At 41.4% G+C, this 25,362-nt stretch overlaps 2 protein-coding genes across 2 annotated transcripts in view; one reads left to right on the forward strand and one right to left on the reverse strand.

Moving 5' to 3' along the window:
- The first annotated feature begins 1,758 nt into the window (after positions 1-1,758).
- bbs1 (Bardet-Biedl syndrome 1) lies at positions 1,759-10,950 on the forward strand. Its single transcript, XM_066646020.1, has 17 exons — positions 1,759-1,977; positions 2,318-2,394; positions 3,395-3,429; positions 4,085-4,357; positions 4,672-4,718; positions 4,824-4,862; positions 4,984-5,056; positions 5,184-5,315; positions 5,473-5,579; positions 6,659-6,779; positions 6,999-7,157; positions 7,266-7,335; positions 7,904-8,062; positions 8,539-8,672; positions 8,755-8,889; positions 8,999-9,085; positions 10,281-10,950. Exons 1-17 carry the CDS (start codon positions 1,946-1,948, stop codon positions 10,365-10,367), a joined length of 1,767 nt encoding a protein of 588 aa, XP_066502117.1. The 5' UTR covers positions 1,759-1,945; the 3' UTR covers positions 10,368-10,950.
- Positions 10,951-11,104: 154 nt separating this feature from the next.
- Positions 11,105-25,362, reverse strand: part of si:dkeyp-50d11.2 (calpain-1 catalytic subunit) — a 29,200-nt gene continuing 14,942 nt past the window's right edge. The window contains exons 19-22 of the mRNA XM_066645353.1: positions 12,872-12,950; positions 12,661-12,777; positions 11,548-11,606; positions 11,105-11,446 (exon numbers count right to left, since the gene is read on the reverse strand). Coding sequence (XP_066501450.1) covers positions 11,420-11,446; positions 11,548-11,606; positions 12,661-12,777; positions 12,872-12,950 — 282 coding nt within the window. The 3' untranslated portion in view covers positions 11,105-11,419. The remainder of the gene's footprint in view (positions 11,447-11,547; positions 11,607-12,660; positions 12,778-12,871; positions 12,951-25,362) is intronic.

Below are 25,362 nucleotides of genomic sequence, written 5' to 3' on the forward strand. Positions count from 1 at the left end.
AGACCATAAAGTTTGTGTCAGCTGGGACCTTCTGCTACAGATGCTAAAAAATAAATGAATAACTTAATTTTAATAGAACCATAAACCCATATGTTATTATTTTTGAAAACACAAAAGAACATAGTGTCTTGATAAGAATAACAAAAAAGTACTTTTCCAGCATAACCTCAGAGCATTTACATATTATATATTAGTATATTTCTTAAACTAATTTTACAGATTTTTTTCCCCTTTTCCAAACATTATTAACCCAAGGACAACGGTCTGTCTCTGTATACAGTAGGTGTAGGTAGGTGTAGCATGAAGAGAAATGCTGCTGTCCTCCAACAAGGGTTTGATGCTCCAGTGGTACAAATATGAGTATTTGGGCAACACTCTAAACAGTCCAAAGGTGTTAAACTAATGTTCACAAAAAAAATCAGGTAAATCACTAACACCAAATCAAAGAAATGTGCTTTTGGGGAAATAATATATTCCTCGCTGCTATTAGAGTATTACAGCACACTGAATTATTGGTGAATTCAAGATACAACCATTTACAGCAGTTTCATTCCCTTAGTTCTCCTTGCTTGCCCTCCTTTAAGCCTTTTAAAAGACAAAGGATGGCTCACCATGTGGGAAATGTCTGTTTGTGACTAGTGGCTGGTGTTCAGCAGAAGTATGCATGCACATACTAAACCAGAGAAAGAAACACTGAAAATAAGGGGCTACATATACAAAGGACCATAGAAAAGGAACACCTAGGAAGATTAACAGAGGGCAGGACCAAAAACGAGGCACAAGTGATGACAATGTGGGGCTAAGGCTGGGCAAAGGCAGAGACAAGGGAGGAGACAGGAACAAATCAAAACATCAGAACCATGTACTGAAAGAGCAGACAAGGGAAACTCAAGGAAGTGGGCAAAAAGCATGACAAAGTCAGGGCAATGCTGAGGACCTATTTAGTGATATTTAGAAAACTTTTAGAATATTCTGCTTCAGGCTGATATTAGCACACTGTTCTTTGTCTTATTTACATTTTTAAATATTTAACACACAACAACATGCATATTTTATACATTAATATATTTCTAACAAGCACATAAACATTTATATCAAGCACATAAATTATAAATGTATTGGGTAAATAGTGCTGCCATCTGTTAGATTAGGATTTAATTCTCTTGCATTTCTGAGCTGTCTCTACTTTGTCTGACTGATTGTTGGTCACTTCCATAATGTACAAACCCTGAACTGGATAAGCGGTTACAGACAATGAATGAATGTTAAGATACAATAAAGTAGGCTAACTTCAGTCCAGTTAGGTTAAGTTCAATTAGACAAAGTTAATGTGTTAGGCTAAGGTAAGTTATAGGCTACGATAATTTAGGCTAAGTTAATTTTGATCAGTGGTTTTCAAACGGTGGTACGCATAACACTAGCGAAGCCGCAAGAGGGGGGACGCCAAATTACCTCGATAAATTTACTGCTTAATTAAGGAAACTATTCATAACTGAAAAACTAAAGTTTTATGTGTAAATTACATAGCGATAGTGTTTCACAGTTCCCATATGCCCCGTTGAAATTAATTTGTATTGTAGAAAAATACGACATACTACGCACACACCACCTGTTAGGGAACGGTTTCAGCAACTGAAACCCCAGTTTCAGTTGCTTACTGGACATAAGCAAAGGCTACAGATAGACGTCATAGTTGCTGTACCTTTGCAGTGCACTACATAGGGAGTAGGGACTAGAACAGAGGGTGGGTGTCGGAAGTATGGCTGCCAAGACTTGTTGGATATCGCGATAGTTGCAGCTCTTCCCAGCTGCTGCTATAGAAACGAGGAAAGCGGATCTGGGGATTAGTGAGAGGCTTTACAGCTTCATTGAATAATAAATAGTGTTGCTCTTCGGACAGAAAACACCCACAGCTGGTGTTTAACATATAAACCATTAAACCACTATGTCTTCAGTCCCTATGGAGATGAAAGACGGGTAAGGCGACGATGTTGGGTGTAAATGCGACTTCACAGAGCATGTTAGCACTAACTAGTTCTGACGTATCTTTTACTCAGCTAGCACAATGTTACCCGTTAAATTACTCACTCTCCTACAACATGTTTACGCCATTGATTTATACTGCAGCAGAAATACGACGAGGAGCTCCGCTTAGTGCAACAATATTATACACGGGATTGAGTTGTTAGCTGTGAGCTAATGTACCAAGTAAATTAGTGTTACGCGCTCCTATATAGCATTCATTAGCCAGCAAAGTTAACTTTACTAGCTATAAATCACCAGCTGCGCTTAACACGCCTGTCTTGGTGCTCCACAGGGCAGTGTCCAGTTCCAAATGGCTCGATGCCCACTATGACCCAGTTGCTAATATCTATACTTTTTCTTCCTGCATTGGTGAGTTTCATTTTTAAAAATTTCCAAGATATCTTTGTAAAAATTAATTCACTGTGCATATCAGTTTGTAATGTACTGTAAATTACAGCAACATTTATTCTAATGCAGCAGACTCACATTTACATCGTTTGCTTTTTTTTTTCACCTGAATCCCTTATATCTCCTCTTTTATATATTTTACTCTGCTTATTATAACTTTTTAAAAATGAATTAAGCTTGTTTTGCTTGTTCAGGATTGTTATGTTATACACTGAATGATCACTGGATACAAACATCTACTTTGTATCTGCACGCACTGTCCATTTTATCAGCTCCACTGACCATACAGAAGCACTTAGTAATTCTACAAAAACAGACTGCAGCCCACCAGTTTCTTTGCATACTTTATTTTTCCCATTTCACCCTGCTTTTCAATGATCAGGACCTCAACAAGACTGTCAAAGAACACGTATGACTGGGTTGGTGAGTCATTCTCAGTGCTGCAGTGACACTGATGTGGTGGTGTGTTTTGTACTGGTAGGAGTGGATCAGACAAGGCAGGGCTGCTAGCATTTTAAAGACCTCAGTGTCACAGTGTCTGTCAGTGCTGGACTGAGAGTAGAACACCAACAAAAATTTCCAGCCAACAGCATCCTGTGGGTGGCGTCCTGTGTCCACTGATGACCAACACAAACAGTGCTGCAACAGATGAGCTACTGTCTCTGATTTAATACCTACCTGGTGGACCCCAAGTTGGGTGTGTCTAACAATCTACAAAGGATGTAGAACTACAAAGGGCTCCTGTATGGTCAGTGGAGCTGATAAAATGGACAATGAGTGTAGATACAAGGTATCTACAGTGATCATTCAGTGTACATACTTGCACTAACCAAAGCAGAAGTCTTGAATATGTAACATGCTTGGTAAAGTGCAGGGGTTCTGATTTTGACCCTGATTCAATTATCAACCTTAAGGATTAAAGATGACTAATTATTTTCATTTGTTCATTTTTATTTCACAGCCCTGGCAGACCTGCATGGAGATGGTGAGAACAAGGTGAGTGTCTGTTATTTTATTTGCATATCTTCTCAGAACAAGACCTCTCCCTTTATGGTTTTTTAACAATTTTTTATACTACTAATAATATACCAGTTATTGTTTACACTGTGTTATAATTTCTTGAAGAAGGAGCAAGAATAAATGCTTAAAAAACATCTTGTTCAAACTCAAGAATGAGTCCTGTAAAATTGCTCTGAATTTTGTTCCAACAACAGTATACTTGTTTTTTTCTCACATTTTTCTGCTCTAAAACTGTTTATTATTATTCATTCTGATTTAGTATTGGCTACAGTTGTAATACTCATCCCAGGGTACATTATCCTGAAAAATGTTTCAGCAATGGTAATGTTTGTCTCCTGTCAACAAGTGTCAAGTGCCAGTTGCAACTGACCAAGTAGTCAGCTGCCTGTAACCTTGGCTACCTGTCAGGAAGAGCCACCTAGCAGTAAAAGCCATTGAATCTGTCCAGCTGCTTATAAAAGTGCACCAAAATTTTACCTTTGCATTTAACTCATCTGTGGCAGTGAACTCATTCTGCAGCAGGGAGTTGCAGAGTCATGGCACCCGAATTAATATCAGGTCAGCGGATTTGACCTCAGACCTCTTTGAATTATGTATAATAATTTGTAATGTATCATTTTGTATTTGAAAGCTGGTTGTGGGTGACCTGGGTACAGGAACAAGCAACATGAAGCTGAAGGTATACCGTGGCACAGGGTTGCTGAGTGAGAATACACTTTTGGACTTGCCCACTGGCCTGGTGTCTTTCCTCATGGACCAGCACGAGCCTCGTACCCCAGCAATTGCTGTAGCCTCAGGACCCTTCATCTACATTTACAAGAACCTGCGTCCATACTTCAAATTCACTCTGCCCACTCTGGAGGTCAACCCCCTAGAACAGGATGTGTGGAGTCAAGCTAGAGAAGTAAGCAAGGCGAAAAATATAACTATGGCTCTATACATGTATTGTTATTTGTGTAATATTCTCATAAGGGTAAAGATTGTTGAGCCAAAGACATGGTTGCCAGTGGTGTCCCTTAACTGTTTTTTGGCTTAACCTTGTTTATAAGACAGCTATCATTAGAGATTTGGGGATCGTAGAGCTAGACTTGTTTACTTATTCCAGTTCTCTCGTCACTGAGTAAAATTCAGTGTACATTTGACACTGAAACATATTCAGTGTGACTGATTTCACTATTTTTTTAAAACACAATTCTGAGTGTTGCCTTTTCTCTCAAGGATATGATTGATCCGTTGACGCTGAAGGAATTGTTAGAGGGTATAAGGTGAGTTTCACAGACATTCAGGTTTGCAGTTTATAATTAAATTGCACTATTTACAGACATTCATGTACATTACATATACATAAATATTTGACCTTTGTTCTGCAGGGATAGAGCTGAAATCCCCCTCTCTGTCAGATCTCTACGGTAACAGTCACTGATATGAACCTTAAAGATCTTTACAACAATTAAAAAAATATCATATGACTTTGTGCATGTATGTCATGTTGTTTATGGCATTTCTAGTTCAATACTGCAATACTTTCAGGTTCCTAATGCTTGAACCTCAGGATATGGAGACTTACGTTAACCTTCACAAACAGCAGCCGATACGCAGACAGGTGAGCTCTTCCTCAGTACACACACACACACACACACACACACACACACACACACACACACACATACTGTGTGACATAAATGTTAATCAAAGTACCTTTGTTGCTTAATAATTTTGTGTGCTTTCAGACGGTTATTACATGCATAGGGACCTTGAAGAAGAACATGGCAGATGATGATGCAGTCAGCTGCCTTGTGATCGGCACAGAAAGTCAAGAAGTATATATCTTGGACCCGGAGGCCTTTACCATTCTCTCAAAGGTGAATTCTCTCACTGGTGTGAGGGGAAAACCTTTTTGTGTTGTAATTCATGACCATGATAAAATTGGCAATGCACTTATGCTTTATAGGTGCAGTTAATAACAGTTTTGTTATTTCTGAGTCTGAGTTTTTTATTTGACCTTCAATATTCTTGCAGCTGTCCCTTCCCAGTGTCCCTACACTGATGGATGTGACGGGTCAGTTTGATGTGGAGTTCAGAATCACGGTAGCTTGTAGAAATGGAAATATTTACATATTGCGCAGGTATGTTCACAATCAAAACAATGAAAAATTGCTTGCCAGACCTGAGATTTTTGGTCAAACATTTTTTCTTTAAGGCTGACTTGACCTGATGTATTGAAACAACGTTTGTTTTTCGAAACTTACATGAAACTAAATTTCACTATTACAAGGTAAATGCTTCTGTAAGTCACTTTGTGAAGCACACTCATGAACCACATGTATATCATCTTAAGTCTATTAAAGTTTAATGAAACAGAAAATCATGTCCTGTAAAAAATAATTTAAAGTGAAGAATTTTAAAAACAAGATTGAAATTGTATTGCCAGACCCTCTATGGAGAGGAGAGGTTATTCATTTTCTGTCTTGAAACAATATTACAAAAAATTAAATTAGACTACATCAAACATTAAAAAATGATTGATGTATTAACCAGATTTGTACAGTATTTTACATGTTACTTTTTTTTGTCAGCAACTTAACTATCAGATATGAATCATCGTTTAACTGTCAAGTTGCACCGAAAATATGTCTAATGCAACTTCAGACCTGCAACTTGTTACACAAAAGTGATAGAATTGGGTTCTTGAGGAAAAAAATCAGGATTGGGAAAATGCATTTTGCCAGCATGTTTGAATAGCTATGTTTGAATAGTTAATGTTTGAATCTATTCTTCTCAGCTTTGAGCCTAAAAGAGCTCAGACTGAACTGCACCCAGCTGACTTCTCTTTTCTGGCTCTTGGCTCTAGGTTCACCTCATACACTCTCCTTTTTCTTATGGAGACCATTCTGATCGACTGATCGGCCTTGTGCCAGTGAGAGCAGAGTGATAACACTGTCACCTATTTATATATAAATGGAACCTAGCAGAGTGGCTCTTTAAATTATTGAAATATTCAAAATTAATTTACACTATTTATGGCATTTGTCAATTCTGCACACAAGCAGCAAAAAAACAAACAAACAAACAAACAAAAAAAACACTGAACTCTTAGACAAGGGCTGAGGATAGTGCCTCTTGAGTGTGGTGTGTGTGTGTGTGCCTTTGCCAAAGCCAAACCAATGCTGGTGTAAGTTACTGATGCGCTGCTGTTGTGTTACAGGGACTCTCCAAGACCTAAGTACTGTATTGAACTGACCTCTCATCCTGTCGGGCTAGTGAGGTTGGGGAAGAATGTGGTGGTGGGCTGCGCTCAAGAGACTCTGCATGGTTATACTCAGAAGGTGTCACATACTCACAAAAATATATATTAAGATTGAAGTTTATTCATGTTATTAGAAGTGCTCTTTCTCTTATGGTGTAACTACTGTGTGTGTTTATAAACTTTTTTCTGTAGGAAGATGTATTTAAATTATTTTGGTTATTTTAAAGCTTTCAGTTGTGGCACAAAAGACTGAAAGAGAATTAGGTTAAAAATAAAATGTTTTTTTTTTTTCCTGAAGGGGAAGAAACTTTGGACGACCTACCTGCCTGCCCCGGTCACCACAATGGCCATGCTTGACCTGCCCACCCGGGGCTTTCAGGCTGTGCTGGTGGCTCTGGCCAGCTGTGAGGTGCATGTGTACAGGGACAAGAACTTAGTCAGCACAATCAAGACACCAGTAAGGCTTAACATATATTGCCATCGCTGTTTGTTTTGGTTTGATTATTTTGGTTCCTCAACAATAATGACTATATTTTTTTGTGTGAAATATATCTTGCTTTTGTAGGACGTGGTAACCAGCATTTGCTTTGGCCGTTATGGTCGGGAAGATGGCACTCTAATAATGACCACAAAAGGTAAAAGGTTTAAAATGGTAGAATGAGATTGGTAGTTGCTTATTTCTATTTGTTATATTGCAATACATACTCCTAGCACTACCTGTTCTGCATTATTAGATTGGGTGAATAATAGACTTTATGGTTGAATGATTGAAGGTACTTGTATAACCCAGTGATTCTAGTGAAATTAACTGTATCCATAAGAATTTTGCCCCAATTTCCTGCAGCCTAAATTGTTCTAAAAAGCTTTACATTAGATATTGCTATATTGTAGAGGAGTTTTAAACCCACTATATTTTAATGATTTTTGGTGTGATTGGTAAGCATATAATACCTTTACTAGGAGTTGTAGTGGCACTTACTCCATAGCCTCCCATTCAATAAAGTAATGCTTTACTAGGGATATTAAATTGACTGCATCCACAGTTGTTGAATGTGTATATGCACAGTTGGTGCCTGTTGAAGTTGCATAATTACACATCAGAAGCAGTGTCTGCAAATATTTGGACATATAGTGTATTTTATAGATTTCTTTGCATCACTGTAGTATTTTCATCATTTGTGATGTGTGTTGTGTGATATATAGGAGGTGGCCTCATTGTTAAGATCCTGAAGAGAACCGCTGTGTTTGATGATAAGGACTCTGCCCCAGGTCCTCCGATAGCTCAGAGCATCCGTCTGAATGTGCCAAAGAAAACCAAGCTTTATGTGGATCAAACCTTACGAGAAAGGGAGAATGCTGTGGGTATGTATTAGGGTTCTGCGTGGACATAAGAATGAAGCCTGAAACTGAGCCATACCTGTGACTTTTAAGATCTGTCAAGGCCAGACATTTCCTCAAGTTTCCTTAAATAAGTTAAAGCCTTGTAGATTACTTTAAACTCACACAGCTATGCATCATACAAGTTCTATAACGATTTAATGAAACGTACAGTAATAGTGTTTATCATTATATAAAAAAAAAAAATTATGCATTTAATAAGAAAATTTTGAACAACCAAATAGGAATGTCTCTTTGGACCACTATGCTTTTTATCAGTTATTTTTTTCTTTTATATTTCCTTCTTTTATATTTCTCCATACTGAATACTTGCTGATCACTAGTATGAATATCACAATTACTACTTTTCCTGTTTGCCATTAGAACTTTACTTCACAGTTTCTGTTTTGTAAGATACTAAATACAGTAATATATGACACTTTTTTTTTACTGTTGTGTAGCCATGCACAGAGCCTTCCAAATGGACCTAAGTAGGATGCGGTTAGCAGCAGCTAGAGCTTATGTCAAAGCCTTGGAGTCTAGTCTTACTCCTATGTCTGCCAGCTTGACAGAGCCTCTCAAGATGAATGCAGTGGTAAGTGGAATTTTAATGCCTTGTTTCTGCATTTTCCCTAATGTCTATATGCATGGATTTGTCATTTTTCCACCTCATTCAGGTTCAAGGCTTAGGCCCATCTTTCAAACTCACTCTGAACATTCAGAACACGGCAGCCAGCCGACCTGTAATGAATCTAGCAATCAGTTTCCTTTATGATGAGAACTTGTACAGCATGAGGACAGCCTTCTTTAAGGTAAACCTTGTTGTTTTTGCTGTTATCATCACACATCCCTCTTAAGCATGATGCAATGAATAGGTTAGAGCTGGAAAACATGTTACAGACAAATGCACTGTGTCTTCAGATCCCCCTGCTGGTTCCAGGGCTTAACTATCCCATTGACACATTTGTGGAGTGCTTGAGTGATAAAGGCATTTCGGACATCATCAAAGTAAGTTTTACCTTTTACTGTGACATTTTAACTTAATACAAGAAGTGTTCATTATTTTATATATATATATATATATATAATGTTTGTTTGTGTGTGCACATAGTATGCACATCACTCAAATTCACAAGATTTCACTGAAACAATAACATTTTCTTTCCATAAAGTAATGATATCTATGTCGTGAAACCATGTCGAGGACATTACCACCTCAAGCATTTAAAGAAGCAGAGTAAAAAATATAGATTAAGAAGATTTTCAAATAATAAATTAATAAATAAATAAACACTCCCATGTGCTGAACTGTAAACATATTGCACTTAACCCATTTGAAAGATTAGAACAGTGGACAGCTTTTAACAGTGGGAAAGCTAGAACATTTTTAGTTTTGCATGTTCATTCATTCATTGTCTGTAACCGTTTATCCAGTTCAGGGTCGCTGTGGGTCCGGAGCCAACTCCGAATCACTTGGGTGCGAGCTGGGAACAGTTCTGCACTTGGGAGTGTTTATTAATTGACTGTGTTTATTTAAGAGAAGCAGCCTGATCTATGGCATCTGATCCAATTCAAAATTTGCGAGTGGACAAAATAATTTTTGTGGAAAAACCATGACAGTGGACAGGCAATGAACAGTGTTCTCACAAACGAAGAAAAAACATTTGTTCATTTTGAGTGAAGAAAAAGCCACTTAGTTTGAGGACATTCAAGACGAAACACAAGGGAAACGTCTGAGCTTGTGTTCTGACAGGGGGTAGACATTCCAGATAAAATACACCCCAAACACAGAGTGAAAGGGAGACTATAATATATTTAATGTTTTGCCTTGTTTACGTTGTCAGGTTTCTGAAGTCTCCTATGTTCACTTATCGTAATGACATGAGTATACATGCCTGATAGCGTGCAGCTGGCTTTGCTATCCGGGAAAAAAAATGGGTTTACAGTAAAAAGGTTTACTGAGCTCTATTACCCAAAGATTATCAAGCAAAAATTAATCACGAAACAAATCGATATTGTTTTATAGCCCAGCACCATGTTCAGTTGTCGTTAGAATGTGGAAGATAAAATTAAAACAGGTTCCAAACTTATGGGTTCTGCTTTTTTTTTTTAAACTTGTCTTAGTTCTGCATTTGCCATTTGCTTTTAGTTAAGTAAACTGAAGAACTGGTAAACACTACACGCTTGTTGTTTCTGATTTTAGGTTTTCGTGCTAAGAGAAGGGAAGAGTGCACCACTCCTCACTGCTCATATTAACATGCCTGTAAGTGAGGGGTTGGCTCTCAGCTAGAAGAAATGGACCAGCTGGCCTGGACATGGCCCGTTACTGAATCCCATATCCATCACAGCCCGTAAGGGCAGGGCTAAATAACAGTGGCACAAAGAAAGAAAGCCATTGCCTGCAGGAGATCAGAGAAGTTTGTGCTGGCCTTAGAAGCCATTCATAGCATAGATGATTAAGAAGGAGCAGAGAGTTTTGGCATAATACTTGCTGATAGATTGCTGCAGGACCAAACATATTGTAAAAGACCCTGTAGTTTGATGTGTGAATTGTAAATGTTTTTGTAATGTAAATAGTATTGTAGTTGTAAATATTTGCAAACATTTTATTTATTATCCCAAATAATGTCCCATGTTCATAATTTAGGAAAGAGAACATATTCCATCAGAAAATAACTCAGATTTGTTATTAAACTTAATCTTATATTTGACTTGAGAACTTTGTCATTATACATCATCTGAGAGCGGCATCATCTGTTGTGCCACAGAGCTGTCCAACTGTAAAATTACACACCCTGATATAACCAGTCCCTAACACCAGGGTTTCTATGCATCATCTTAAAATTAGGTATGCGAGTTTAACATGGGTAATAATTCTGTTAATAAATATGACTTAAACATTAAAAAAACAATGACATTTCTTTAGAGATTTATTTATTTGGAGAAAATGTCACTTTTAAAGCAACAGACATTTGGAGCAGCAAAATGCACACAACCAGTATCAATCTAAATTTGGAATTTGGTTAGGTTAAAAAAAAAAAACATGGCAGAGGATACACAGAGGTGTACAGAATAAAAAAAATCAGATTAAGGCATTATAGTGCACAGGCATACCTTCATTCATAAGCACCAACTTTTAAAGCCACTGATTTAAATAGCCCAAACTTCTAATTTGAGATCATCTTTATTAATGATGTTTGTTTCTTTGAATGTGTTATTTATAACAGTCTCTATCTGGTGAAGATGCAGAGAAGAGGTGCATAGTAGGTGGAGAAAAGGCACTTTAAAGAAATAGAAAGCTTTGAAACAGGAGGTTTGAAGTAAAGAAGAAACAACATCCATCTAGGTAAACATGGTAAGAGAGATCCACTGGAAGAAAAGGTTAAGATGTTGCCAAATATTATAGCTGTTTATGAAAAGATGAAATTCTTTCAGTTATACTTTATTTCATTATGAAAAAGGGGACATACCTGGAAGAAACTGAAGGACACCACTCCATCTGCATCTGTGTCCATGGTTTTAAATGTCTCTGGTGGTAGAAGTAAAAACCAAAAGTTAGTGTTGGGTTTCTTATACATAGCTGCTTCTTCATAATGTAGCATACATCAGCAGATTTTTTGGATGAAATTATAATTCAAATATAAATATAAATTTTAATATAACTGTTCTACAAATGTTTGTCAAGCACTTTAAAATCCATGCCAACTGTGTAAATCTCAGCCTAAAAACAATTAACATTTTATTAAATTAATAAACATTTAACAGAGCCAAAGAGGCATATTGGCCTTAAACTAAAGCTAGTTATTATCCCTCAGCCACATCGTTTTGACAGAATTCACAAGTTGATCATTGTACTTTCATTACAATACCCAGCATGCATTATGAACTCATACTCAACCACTGGGGATCCTTGTAGTGTCAATTACAACACTAATTCCAGTGAAGTTGGGATGTTGTGTAAAACATAAATAAAAACAATACGATGATTTGCAAATCCTTTTCAACCTTAATTCAATTGAATACACTTTGCAAATCATTGTATTCTGTTTTTATTTATGTTTTACACAACGTCCCAACTTCATTGGAATTGGGGTTGTAATCTTGAATATTAGGCAAGCCACTAAAGAAAAGCTAATAAATACAGATAAGCCTAACTCTTACAAATCAATGTTTCTTTTACCTCTTCATATAGAAAAAGAAAGCCAACCTGATTTATCTTGCTGAATTCTTTGTCTGATGGGTCATTTTTGTCATCTGAACAATCAATTTCTCAATTGTAATTAAGATGAACTGAAAAAAATTACTTTAATTATGCAATAGCTATCTGCCTCCATTTACATTCACCAGCCAAAAAAAAACCTTAAAGGAGGTCTTAAGACCTCAATGTTTTTACATGTGAGTGTGTTCCATTTTAGTCTTTTAGAAGTCCTTTAATGTACAACTAGCATTAATCTATGAATACATATCAAAAAAAGGGATAAATAAAATAAGTATGTTTCTATGTTCCAAAGGCCAAAGTGTTGCTGTAGGTCTGTTTACAATAAAAATGTCTGCTCATGGTGTTTGCCATTATAGGCACTCACTGAACATGCTCTCCAGACGGATTAGACAGGTCACAAAGCTGTCAAAGTCCACGTTCAGGTCTGGCTTAGCATAACGTAGGATTATTAGCTGGAACAGGTGGTTGGTCAGCTTGAAGCCTGGTTTTAAATACAGTTTTAAACATTATATCATTAATGTTGTCTTAGATCAGTCATTACTACTAGTCCTTCAGGGGAGTTAATGTGTCACTACCTGCAGATTCCAGTGCCAGGCGCATTTCATAGGAGCTCATGGTGCCAGACTTGTCCAAGTCAAAATTTCTAAACACTGTCTAATGGGAATGAGGTCATTTTCAACATGATATTGTAATTCAAACATCCAAATGGGTGAAATGCAAGTAAAACATGCATTAATGGAAAAAAATAAACACAAGTTGAATCAACTGTGTGAAAAAAGATATTTGAGATTAAAAACAACAAATTTAACTAAGGGCAATATACAGGGTCCAAGCACATTTCAGTGCAATAAAAACTTATGGACAGTACTGTAGTGGAGTACGGACCAAATATGAATATTGGACAATGAAGGAATAATGAAATGAAAGGTTTTGAATTAAACCTTTCTCACTCTGACCAGGACTTTCGTCTGGTCCCGAAATCAACATTCCACAGGACTGTTTGAACAACGGGATGCAAAGCCCCCACACACGCACACTCATAAGCTAAGAGCATCAAAGAACCCTTTAACGTAACATATGGCATCTGGATCCCCTAACCTCTTCAGGAACTCGAGATAACTTTTATGATGCTTTTAGAGAGACAGGAACTTCAAACAAAGAAGAGAGCTTTTACGGCCGCCTATGACAAAGTGGCGCCTCAATATCCCTTATCTTTCACGGGGATCAACAGATGTTCAAACCAAAGTGACCTCGAGTGAACTCCCGTGAATCACCAACCAAAAGCACGGATCAACAGCGACACCGAATGGACACTGGCGAAACTACGCCTCGCTCAGAGTCGCCGGAAAACAATAGCGAAAATAATCGAACTCTGAATTATTTGTATATAAACGAATGTATTAATGTCACTTTCTGTACCCTCAGATGAATGCCTACCTCCTAATGAAATGATGTATAGTGCCGATTGTTTCTATTACAAAGATCAGTTTGTCTCTGAATGAGAGAAAATGGATTAATGTTTTATTTTTCAGCGTATCATCACGAATTGGACGTGAACAATGTACTCAAGATGGGACCTTATGTAAATGTCTGATATTAATAGTCCAATGTACTCATTGTTATAGGTTGATAACAGGTATAAGAATTTTGATACGAGAAACTCATATTCCTTATGTATGAATCACAGATTCAAACCCCCTCCTCCTACTCTCTCTCTCTCTCTCCCTCACGAGAGTCACGTGAGTCTGGACTCGCGTCCAATCAGAAAGAGGACGCCTCCCATTAGGGCGTGACCGCGCCAGCCTTGAAAAGGCCAAACAGCAAGACAGACAATGAGTTCGAAGTTTGAAGAGTCGCGAGGACTCTACAAAGTAACGGACCACTGAAAAAAGAGAGGACCACGAGGAGATCCGAGAAACCTTAAACAACAAAAAAACGCTGTCTCTTCCACGCCGACAACGAAACAAAGGAACCCTCTCAGAGACTTCAGAAAAGCTTACGAGAGACGTCTCGAAATTAGCTAAGAGTATGAAGTTTAACTAATAAGTCGAATAATTTGAATATCTTTCTTTTCTTTTAATCTTGTTTATGTTTATTACCTACCTAAGTTTAATCTCACGACTAATCGAAGCAGGGGAACTTATTCGTGGCCAGAATAAGGAAACACTGCCGAGGTACCATAGAGTCTTAGAATAAGTGAGTTTATTGAAGCGGTTTTTCAGTTCTGGAGCTGCAGCAACCAGCGAACTTTCGTCTAAACGTCCATATTTTGGACTCTCCCACTCCGGACCGAAGGCCGAAGAGAGGATCCTGCCGCCTGCGTCATCACCCTCCGGGTACGCCCGAGACAACTCAATCAACAAGAAAGACCTCCACGCTAAACCAGCCTGGACGCTTCTGCGGTAAGAACCGCGAGACTAAGTGAGACGCCTCCATTCCCAGGATTCCAAAGAGCCTCTGCATCCAAACGAGTGGTGAAAACCCGACGAAAAGTAAGCTAAACTTATGCACTTCCAGAGCTGAACACCGAATTAAGTTCTTGATAAATTCTGTATTAATTAAACCTTAGTTAGTAACCTTAGTCACAAGTTAGAAGTGCCTAGCTCACCTTAAGGTCAAAATCAGTTCCCCCTGCCGGACACCGTGAGATTACAAGGTTGTGCTATGTTAACTAAATATCTTCTTTTTATTAATAAAACTCTCATTATTTGAAGTCACAGTGTTTGCAATTTATTCATTAGAATTTCTGAAAATCCTGAAGAACTCATTTAGCATGATTATTATTCATTCTCAAACTAATTATTAATGTTTTAATTGCTTAAACCAATTATAAATCTTAATTAATATCATTAAGTCAAATATCAGAGGTTGGAGGAGTTTGAATAAGGTCAAGGCTATAAAACAAATTATAAAATTATATATATATGTATCGGGGTGTATGACCAACATCCACTACATATAAAATATATATATTTTATTGGCGCCCACGCGAGGCAGGAAAAAGGCTTTTTAATGAGCAAACTGCAAAACACTGAATATCAGCTTGGGTTTATGAAATACTTTCCGCTGTTTGTGTTGCTGAATAACGATTGAGATTCAAAGCTTGATGTGGGTAATTCCGTGTTGTGTTTGTTACTGCTGAAAAACTGTTCTGTGATATATACCGGTTAGAAAATAAGCTTGGTTGTTTTTGAAAGAGCGCGGCTCTGCGCCATTTTGCATGCATTAAATTGAGGCCTTGGGCACGTCTAAATAGCGCGAAACTCCGCTTTTAAGACTTTGCCTTCGGTTCGACCCCTTGGCCGCGAATCCCGGCGAGAGACCACCGAACCGAATACCCCCGTTCGTTTTAAACTGGGTCGCTACCAGCGTTAATAACGAGATCGCGCGCTAGGCGATTGGGAGGTTATTAGACAGCCGAAAATACGGCTTGTGTGAAGAGCTATCTGCTCTTGTCAGCTGTTCCTGTTAAACTGAACGCGTATTCAGAAAGGAACGAACCCCTTTTAAGGGGCGGAGCTGAAACTAAGGAGGGAAATTCAAAACGCCCCCAAAACAGAGGAAGACAAATTCCCTCTTGTGGTATAAGTGCGTAATTGCAGGGAAAAATACTTCATAACTAGCGTCTATTGAAGCGTGTCCTCCCTTGCTCCTCCTTGTGGTCAAGTGGTGCTACCCTTGACGTTTGATTCCCGTACACCCTCTAGTGGTTGGGAGGTTGTCCGCCGAGACAACATAAGTGTTTAGCAGCCCTCTGGTGTTTAAAAGTTGTCATTACAGATGAAAATCTTTTAAAATACCTTAGTGTAAAATCTCTGTTCCCCTTTTAAAATTTTAATTTTTATTTTTTTTTGATAGAGTATCTGAGCGTTTAAAATCCTTATTCCATTTTAGATTTTAATCTGATAACACCCTCTAGTGTTGAAACTTCCCGCTACAGTGGAAATTCCCATTTGTGTTAGTGTATCTGCTGGTACCGTGTCTATTGGGACTCTCACCAGCGCCGACTGGTGTCCATTGCTGCTATTGCATTGTAACTTGCTTGTCGCCCTCCGGTGTCCTAGTCTGGTATTACAATTTAAGTTCAACTTAAATACTGAAGCTCGCTGTTGCCATTCAGACTTACCTTCAGTACCCTCTGGTGGAGAAAACTTGCTATCGCAATTGAAATTGTCGACCAGTTCACACTGATAAGACCTGGTATCACAGCTCTAGTGGCTGTCTCTAAACTCTGCACATCTGAATAATTACAAGTAAAGGCTTGGAAGCATAATAAGTTGATACAACTACAGCAGACAGTGTGCAGTAATTAGAGATTGACACTTTAACTTGATACCAGATCACAAACGCAGTTAAAAGAGAGAGTCTTTTAATCTCGCTATTCTTAATAATTCTTTAATTCGGAAAATTCTTTTACTTTCATAATTCCTTAATTGGAAATTATATCTAATAATAAAACTCACTTAATATTAAAATTCCTTCATCCAAATTTTTCGACAATTCTTTAATTCAAAATTTTTAATAATTTTAATTATTGAAAAAAAAAAATTTTTTTTTCTCTTTCTCTCTTCTTTTATTCACTCGCGCATAGCAACTTTCACTCCACCCTCTCCTACTAACAGACTTCCCTTAGAGATTCACAAGTGAACTCTAACACCATACATACTAGCAGTTACTCTTAGAGCACTCGGTACAGGTGAATTTAGTTCAGATTTAGTTAGAAAAGGGATTAACGGAATTAATCCTAACTAAATAGAAGTAAGTTACACCTCGCAGTTAAAAACACAGCTAACATGGCAGAAGGGACTTTTTCTTCGGAAGTATATGTAGAAGGTTTGTGGGATGAGGCATTCTCTGTTCTGACCAGCATCACCAGTGATGTGATGCCTGGACTCGCAGAAACTGTGCAGAAAACCTCACAGGCCCATCGTGACCACATGGTGGCTAAGTGGGTAGAGAACCACTTAACCGACATCCTCAAGGGCAAGCCCCTAACTGAGGCCTTAGGTCAAATAGCCCTCCTCGCTGTAGTACAGCTCAGAGCCAGCGAACGTGAGCTTGACGTGTCACGGCGACAGCAGGCAAAGGTAGAGGCAGAGCTAAGTCGACTTCAAAGCGAAATAGCTGAAGGGAACACGCTGCCCCAGGTCACACCCAATGTGCCACCTAGTGCCGCTACAGAAAGACAAGGCCAGCAGGAAGATAGTGAGGATCAGGAACCAGACTCAGGGACCGTAACCTTTAGAGCTGCTGCAGCACCTCCTCTGGTATCAACGGGTATTTCCCCCTCCCCTGTGTCTCCTGTCAGTCGTCCCTTACAACGCCCTGCTAGACCCAGAGCACTGCAACCCAGTGTCTGGTCCCCTCAACCTTTACCCTCTCATGGTCCCTCATACAAGGACCTAGATAAAATCGCGCGTAATATAACCCGCTTTGATCCCAAACCTGACGGTTCTAATGATATCTTTTCCTACCTAAAAGATATTGACTTCTACCTCCAAAGGTTCCCCGGGATCACCATAGATGACAGACTATATGTGATTAAACTGACCTCCAACCGAGACGTCAGTAACTTCATTGAACGTCAGCCAGACTATGTAAAAGCGCGATATGATGTACTGTGCCAAGCATTGGAGGAAGAATTCTCCAATCACCTGTCACAGACCGGACTGGCCGCTGCTTTGAACATAAAACAGCAACGCCAGGAATCCCCTCAGCAATATTATAATCGACTCAGACAGGCGTACTTCGGACCTAGAAATGACTCCGGAATGGAGGAAGAGTTAAATTTCAAATCACTATTTATCCAAAACCTCCATCCCCACACCAGTCACCAGTTGGGAGTCTCAGCTTGCCCTCGCACCCTGTCTAGCAGGCAGCTGCGTGATTTAGCACTCAGAGGTTTCCTCAAAACCCAACAAATTCCCAACAGGCGGTCCGAAATACCCCAAGTCTTCAATGTCGACTCCAGTTCCCCACATTTAGAGTTAGAAGGTGCCACCCAGGCCGATCCACAAAGATCCGCCCTGGACCCTTCCTCCACTCCGTGGACCAGTGAGGGCCCGAAACCTCATCCGCCCTCACACCAATACAAGAGCTACCCTCCTCGCAGGCCAGACAGAAATCACGACAAAGATTTCTGGAACCCTCGGGACAGGGCTGGGTATGGTCGTGACTATTACCCCGTAGAAAACCGCGGTGCGGGCCGTGGAAAACCATCACATCCCCATAAGGGATATGAGCGAACAGCTCCGAACCAGCTTTCTGATTCCTATAGAGAAAAGAAAGAGAAATACTGGTATCAAAATAAAGGAAATCACGCTAGAGACAAGCTTAAAGGCACGGAACTCAGCTCTAAGGAGTTAGAGGACATCCGCCGAATGCTTGCAATGATTTGCAAAGAGAAAAAGAAAAAACCTGACGTTCTTTCTATCACCTCTTCGCGGCCTAACCCAAAGCCATCCTCTAACACCCCAGAAATGTTAGAAAGTTATGTAGGAGAAGTGACAAGCGAAGCTCCGTCTTGCAGCGCACCGTGCAATCTCCTCGTGACCCAAACAAACACTGAAAACCCGATGATACAGGGGGGTGACTCGCAACCACCCTCCAGTGCTGTTTTAGTTGTTCAGTTAGACGGTAAAGAAGGTTTAACGCCAAATGACCCTTCAGTCATTGAAGGCGACACACCCGTCCGACAATTCATGGGACACTTAACTGAGAAAGGGGTTGCACGCAAATTCTACTTGTCCACCATTGTGGAAAGAAGGCTAGTACATGAGGCCCTATTGGACACTGCATCAGATGTCACGCTCATGTCTTCCGCCTTATTCCACCAGGTTCGAGCCATTGCGCGGCGTGAAAATCGCGAGATACAGCTCCAAAACTGTTCTCTTAAAATTCAGCCGTATTCACATGCAGGCCTCACTATCCAATCTATGGCACTAATACACTTAGCCATTGGACCAATGACTTTAGTGCATCCAGTCCATGTGTCTCCTCTCGAAACAATTCCCTTCCTCATCGGCAAAGATCTCCTTAATCGCTTCGAACCACTGATTGACTTCAAAAGGTCAAAGATCTGGGCACAAGTGCGTGAGCCTTTACCCATCTGCACCCCACACCACCGGGAAGCTCAGTGTTGCCGCCTCGAAATCCAGCCTGAATCAATAGGAGATCCACCAAGTCAAATCCCTCACTTCGAGGAAGAGGAAACTGAGCCCATGGCAGCCACACCAGAGACAGCAGTCTCTCCCTGGCCCCCTAGTGCCATGTTAGAACAACGGAACACATTCCTGTGCACTTTCACACAGCCGTCCACAACAGACGCTCCAGGCCTTCCCATCGTGAATGGTCTCACAATGCAGGACTATCGTGTAGACAATGCAGTTCTGGCTCTATGGACCGACCAGTCCGCCATAAGCCAAACCCTCTTTAACACTCTGCGCCTCACTCAACCAAATATTCCTTTGGTGAGCAGTCCTTGTCGCTTTCCTCTTAACCTGACATCAAAAGCAATGTCACCCACTGATGGAATTTGCGCTTTAACCGTCCAGTGGAACAAAAGGGTAATCACCCATTATTTCTTAGTCGTCCCTAACTTGCCGCACGACGTTTACATTGGTAGTGACTTCTTGGTGCGCCTCGACGTCCACGTAGACACCCTCAATAGTGTACTGTGGTCTTTGACTGATGTTTCAACGGAAACCTGGTCCTCCGATCTCAGCAACCTAGGCTCAGGACAAACTATTCCCGAGGTATGTCAGGTCACTAACCAAGGTTCACTTGTGGTACCTGCGAACGCAGCAAATGTACCCATCCGCTTAGTCATGCGACCTGGCCAACACTTAAGCCACGCGCATGCACTTTTCCAACCGTCACCTCAGTTCTTCAAACTAGGCCTCACCCTCGAAGCCACACCTTTGGTGGAGACGCGAGCAAGATCCACCTATCTATTCGTACGGAACGAAACCACTCAACCCTTGACGATCCCTCACTCATCTCCTCTGGGTTGGTTAGTCAGTACGAAATTCCATGACTTCGAGTTGCGAATTCCGATCATAGGACCAATGCCTGAATCCCTGCTTCTTGATCATGCAGAATCAAAGGTGTTCTACACTCATCCGACACGAGCTGTTGCTCTCTTCTCAGCTCTGGACATGAGTAATGATGCCATTTGCAGGATAGATCTCGCTGACGACAATCAAATGACGATCACGGTTCTTTCCATAAATTCATCCCCGGAATCCTCCCGGGAACCATCTCTTCTTCCCGAAGCGGGAGAAAACACTTCAAATCCGCGTACTTCGAAAGAACTATCTGACTCCGAATTTCGTATCCAAGTCGAACAAGTTCTAAAGGAGGCCGACGCCCTCCAAAGCAAAGAAGAACGTGAGAAACTCTGCGAAGTGCTCCTTAAATATCAAAAATCTTTTTCCAAAGATTCAACGGACTGTGGTCTCACTGACATTCATTCAGTACGCATTCCCACTCGTCCAGGAGCACCACCCACGTTTGTCCGCCAATACAAAATTCCGTTGGCATCCTATGAACCGGTACAAGAAATCATTGATGACTTGCTGGAAAAGGGCATAATTCGACCCTGTAACAGCACGTATTCGGCACCATTATGGCCCGTCATAAAACCAAATGGTAAATGGCGCTTAACCATCGACTATCGGAAACTAAATCAACAAGTTCCCTTGTCTCGATGGCCGATGACACAATTGGAGCAAGAACTTCCCTCGGTCCGAAACGCTAAATACTTTTCCACCATCGATGTAGCCTCTGGCTTCTGGACCATCCCGGTGCAAGCAGAAGACCAACACAAGCTCGCTTTCACTTTCGCAAACCGACAGTACACATTCACTCGGTGCCCTTTTGGATATGCCAACTCACCCGCGGAGTTTAATATTTTCTTAAACAAAGCATGCCCCGATGCCCGCGAGCGAGGCACCCTCATATATGTGGACGACATACTCATGCGTAACCACTCCCTACAGGCACACCTTGACGAGATTGATCATGTTCTTGACCAGCTTACAACAGCAGGTGCGAAAATATCACTCTCCAAATGTCAGTGGTGCAGAACAAAAGTGAATTACGTCGGTCTGCTCGTAAGCACTGATGGTGTTGAACCACAAGTGAGTCGAGTGCAAGGGGTAACAAACCTCGCAGCACCCACCAATCTTAAGGAACTCCGCAGTTTCTTAGGAGTATGCAACTACTCACGACAATTCATAGAGAACTATGCGGACCTAGCTCGTCCACTTTATGACCTCCTGAAAAAGGACACTCCGTTCACCTGGGGCAAAGCCCAGGAACACGCCATGCAGGCACTAAAATCGAAACTGTGCACGGCTCCATGCCTTGCCTATCCTGACAGTAGCAAAGAATTCTACCTAGAAGTAGGGTTCTCGGACCACTGTCTCAGCTCCGGTCTGTACCAATTACACGACAGAGACAAACGTGTCATAGCCTACGCTAGTAAAACTATGCTGGCTGCCGAAAACAAATACAGTGACTGCGAAAAAGCACTACTAGCAACAGTGTGGGCAGTCAAACATTTCTCCAACTACCTAGGTGGTCAGAAGGTGATTGTTGAAACTCATCATCAACCAGTCACTTTCCTAAACAGCCAACGAATTCGAGAGGGTGTAGTAACTAACGCTCGAGTAGCATCATGGCTAATGGCTCTCCAAAGCTTTGACTTAGAGGTGCGTTACGCGCAAAACTACAAGAGCCCCCTAGGCACAGGCCTTGCCTCCTGCAAGCGATGCGAAGGAAACATGCCTTCCCAAGTGCCACAAACTCTAGAAACCCTCTTACCTACCGTGGCTAACCACCACTATTTTGATCCTAACACATGCAAAGACCTTGTCACTGCATATGTAGATGGTTGTTCGTTCCGCCGAGAACACACCCTGATGGCAGGGGTGGGTATTATCGGAATAAACGGATGGCCTCACGAACCCCTAAGTTTCAAATTGGGTGCTCAGTCCTCCCAATATGCTGAAATAGCAGGAATTCTTATCACAATCCAGTCTGCAGTCCAGAAAAGCATAAAAACGTTGGTGATCTGCACAGACTCCAACTACGCGCGCCTAAGCTTCACATGCCACTTGAGACTGTGGAAAACCAACAACTACACCACGTCAAACAAAAAGCCAGTTAAACACAAAGAGCTTTTCGCGGCATGCGAACACTTGGTAGACACACATGACCTGCAGATCTACTGGAAGAAAGTGAAGGGTCACTCCCGAGTCCCGGGAAATGACAAAGAATTCAATGATCAAGCAGATAGCTTAGCCAAGCAAGGGGCCCGCGAAGGCACATTGTGGACATTCGATCCCTCCCTTTTTCCAAACCCACCCGACATCGAAGTCCTAGCTGTCACACGGTCTCGAACTGTAACAAAGGCGTCGCCTGACAATGCCAAAACTACCATTGTCTCTATTAACCCCGCTTTTTCGGACGCTGACTTAGTTACTCTCCAAGCTCGAGACCCATCCATTTCGAAAATGCTTAGCCATGTCTCTGACCCATCTACTAATCCCATTACAGCACAAGATCTTGACACCATACCAGGCCTTAAAGACCTATACGGCGCCAGAGCGTCCCTCCAAGTCGTCAAAGGCTTGCTAGTTCATGCCACTGACTCGCACACTTCACCTACGTTCGTGGTTCCTCAGTGCCACAGGGGGGTGATGCTGATGCACGCCCATGACTCCCCATCTGCGGGACACAAAGGGGTCAAAGCAACACACCATGCGCTCAGGCAGGTGGCATATTGGCCCCACATGGTAAAAGATGTGGCTGACTACATTAAAGGCTGTCTGGTATGTTGCCAATTTCAACCCTCGAATCCTCTTCATAGAGCCCCCTTGCAAAAGAAAGGAGTATCCTTCCCTTGGTCAAACCTCCAGATAGACTGGGTTGGACCACTCACTCGAACAGTAAGAGGTAACAAGTACTTCCTCACAGTCACGTGTGCATTCACTAAATGGGTAGAATGCCTCCCCGCACCGAATGACACAGCGCTAACCACTGCATACTTACTGATGAACCATGTCTTCTCACGGTTTGGCCTACCCAGCCGTGTCGACTCTGACAGAGGGACACATTTCACAGCTGAGGTCATGCAGCAGCTCTGGCAACTCTTAGGAGTAAAAGCCAGCCTTCACATTAGCTACCATCCTCAAAGCTCAGGTCAGGTAGAGCGAGCCAACCGAACTGTTGTTAGCATACTGAAAAAGTACGTAGCAGCAAACCAACGAGACTGGGATGTCAAACTCCCCCTCGTACTGATGGCCATACGGGCGACCCCACACGACGCGGTCGGGGTCTCACCCTTTGAGTTGATGACAGGGAGACAAATGACTCTGCCTCTACATCTGTTATATCAGCCAGGTGAAGCTAGCATAGCCGTAGCCTACACCACTCATCAGTATATGGAGGACCTGCAGAAACACCTCAAAGCTACTTTCGCCTTTGCCCAGCAGAAACTGGAAAGAAGTGCAGAAGGTCGCAAAGCGTACTATGATCACAAAGCATCCCACGATGAACTCCAAATAGGGGACAAAGTATGGTACTACATCTTTGTCCAACCTGTTGGAAGGTCGCGAAAAACAGGGGGGAATTTGGCCCGCAAATTCCTACCCCGATGGTCCGGTCCCTATAAGATAACAGACAAACTGTCCCCCGTTGTTTACAGGATCAAAATAAACAAAGCTCGGGGCAGTACCGAATTCAAATGGGTCCACCGCAACCAAATCCGACCACACACAACCCCCATGGGACTTGTAGGGGATACTAACGCTTGTGTTAGATCATAAACGACAGAACCAAAGGCAGGAAGGGTGTTAGTTAACAAACAACTATAACCTTCTACTCACACCTTAGTTCTCCTATCCCTTTTCCCTTTTTCTCTCACTCTTTAGCAGGCAACGAGCTTCTAACCAGACTGAGGACACTCAGGGTGCAAGACCCTAGTCCCTCATCGTCAATTATTGTAGAGTGCTTACCCTAGGAAATTTTTATCAAAAAGGGGGGTATCGTGAAAATTTCTTATAATTTATCTAAACGACTCGCCGTAAATACCCTAAATCTAACCATGAGCATCTCTTCCGGTAGGATGGCCCCGCTGCTCATTCTCCTGATCGTCGGCTCCCTAGGAACCGCTGTGCTCCCTGAAGTGATTGAACCAGGTCCTGACTCAGGAATAATACTGAAAGACCAGCCGGGACTGCTAATCACTAATTGCCGCCTCCATACCCAGAGAGTATTTGTACGGTTGAATCCCGCCGAAGCGTGTAGCAAAAACCTACCGATAACCACGCTGCAGACTGGCCGGAATGGAGTTAGATGGACTGAGGAAGCTATCAGTCATGCTGAAGCCGACGTAACTCACATGCTCCGCCAGTTACAAAAGTTTACCGTAACGCAATCAGAACTAAATGGTTTTAATAAACGACCTAAACGCTTCATAGGCGGATTGTTAATGGCAGCTGCAACTGTGGGATCACTACTGAGTCTCGGAACGTCCGCCGTCAATGTAGCCACTGTTAAACGTCAAGTAGGGGAATTGCAAGCGGAAATTCCGAACATTAAAACCCAATTAGACAAACAGCAGCAGCACCTGCAAACCATTGGGCAAACCCTACGTGGCACCGTCGTAGTGCTCAACGCTCACAGTGTCGCTTTGAACAAAACGCTCCAGACGGTTAACTCCATGCTCTCAGTAGTACAACTTGACCTTGCCCACATCCAGCTTGTGAATATGTTATTGTCTGATATGCTACAAGAAATCAGCTCCTCTGTAGATAGCCTAGCCATGGGGAGAATCCCTCCCTACCTGGTGCCCCTATCCTTAGTACAGGAGATTTTATCCACAGCAACTCGAGAAGTAGTTACTGATCTCCAGGCCCACCTAGCCTATACCTTAGGTAGCGCCATCCCAATTTATGTTAATCCTCAAGACCGAGAATTAGCATTCATTATTAACCTTCCCATAATGGCGCCTGAAAACATATACCGTTTGAAAGATGTTGTCAACGTTGGTTTCTGGCAA

Source organism: Hoplias malabaricus, chromosome 15, assembly GCF_029633855.1.
Source record: "Hoplias malabaricus isolate fHopMal1 chromosome 15, fHopMal1.hap1, whole genome shotgun sequence".
Classification (NCBI taxonomy): Eukaryota; Metazoa; Chordata; class Actinopteri; order Characiformes; family Erythrinidae; genus Hoplias; species Hoplias malabaricus.

Excerpts from the sequence above, each read along its gene's own strand:
- bbs1 (XM_066646020.1), top strand. The coding sequence starts at position 1,946 with ATGTCTTCAGTCCCTATGGAGATGAAAGACGG. Across the intron at positions 3,430-4,084 it reads ATGGAGATGGTGAGAACAAG|CTGGTTGTGGGTGACCTGGG; the intron begins GTGAGTGTCTGT and ends TGTATTTGAAAG. Across the intron at positions 8,063-8,538 it reads AGAAAGGGAGAATGCTGTGG|CCATGCACAGAGCCTTCCAA; the intron begins GTATGTATTAGG and ends ACTGTTGTGTAG.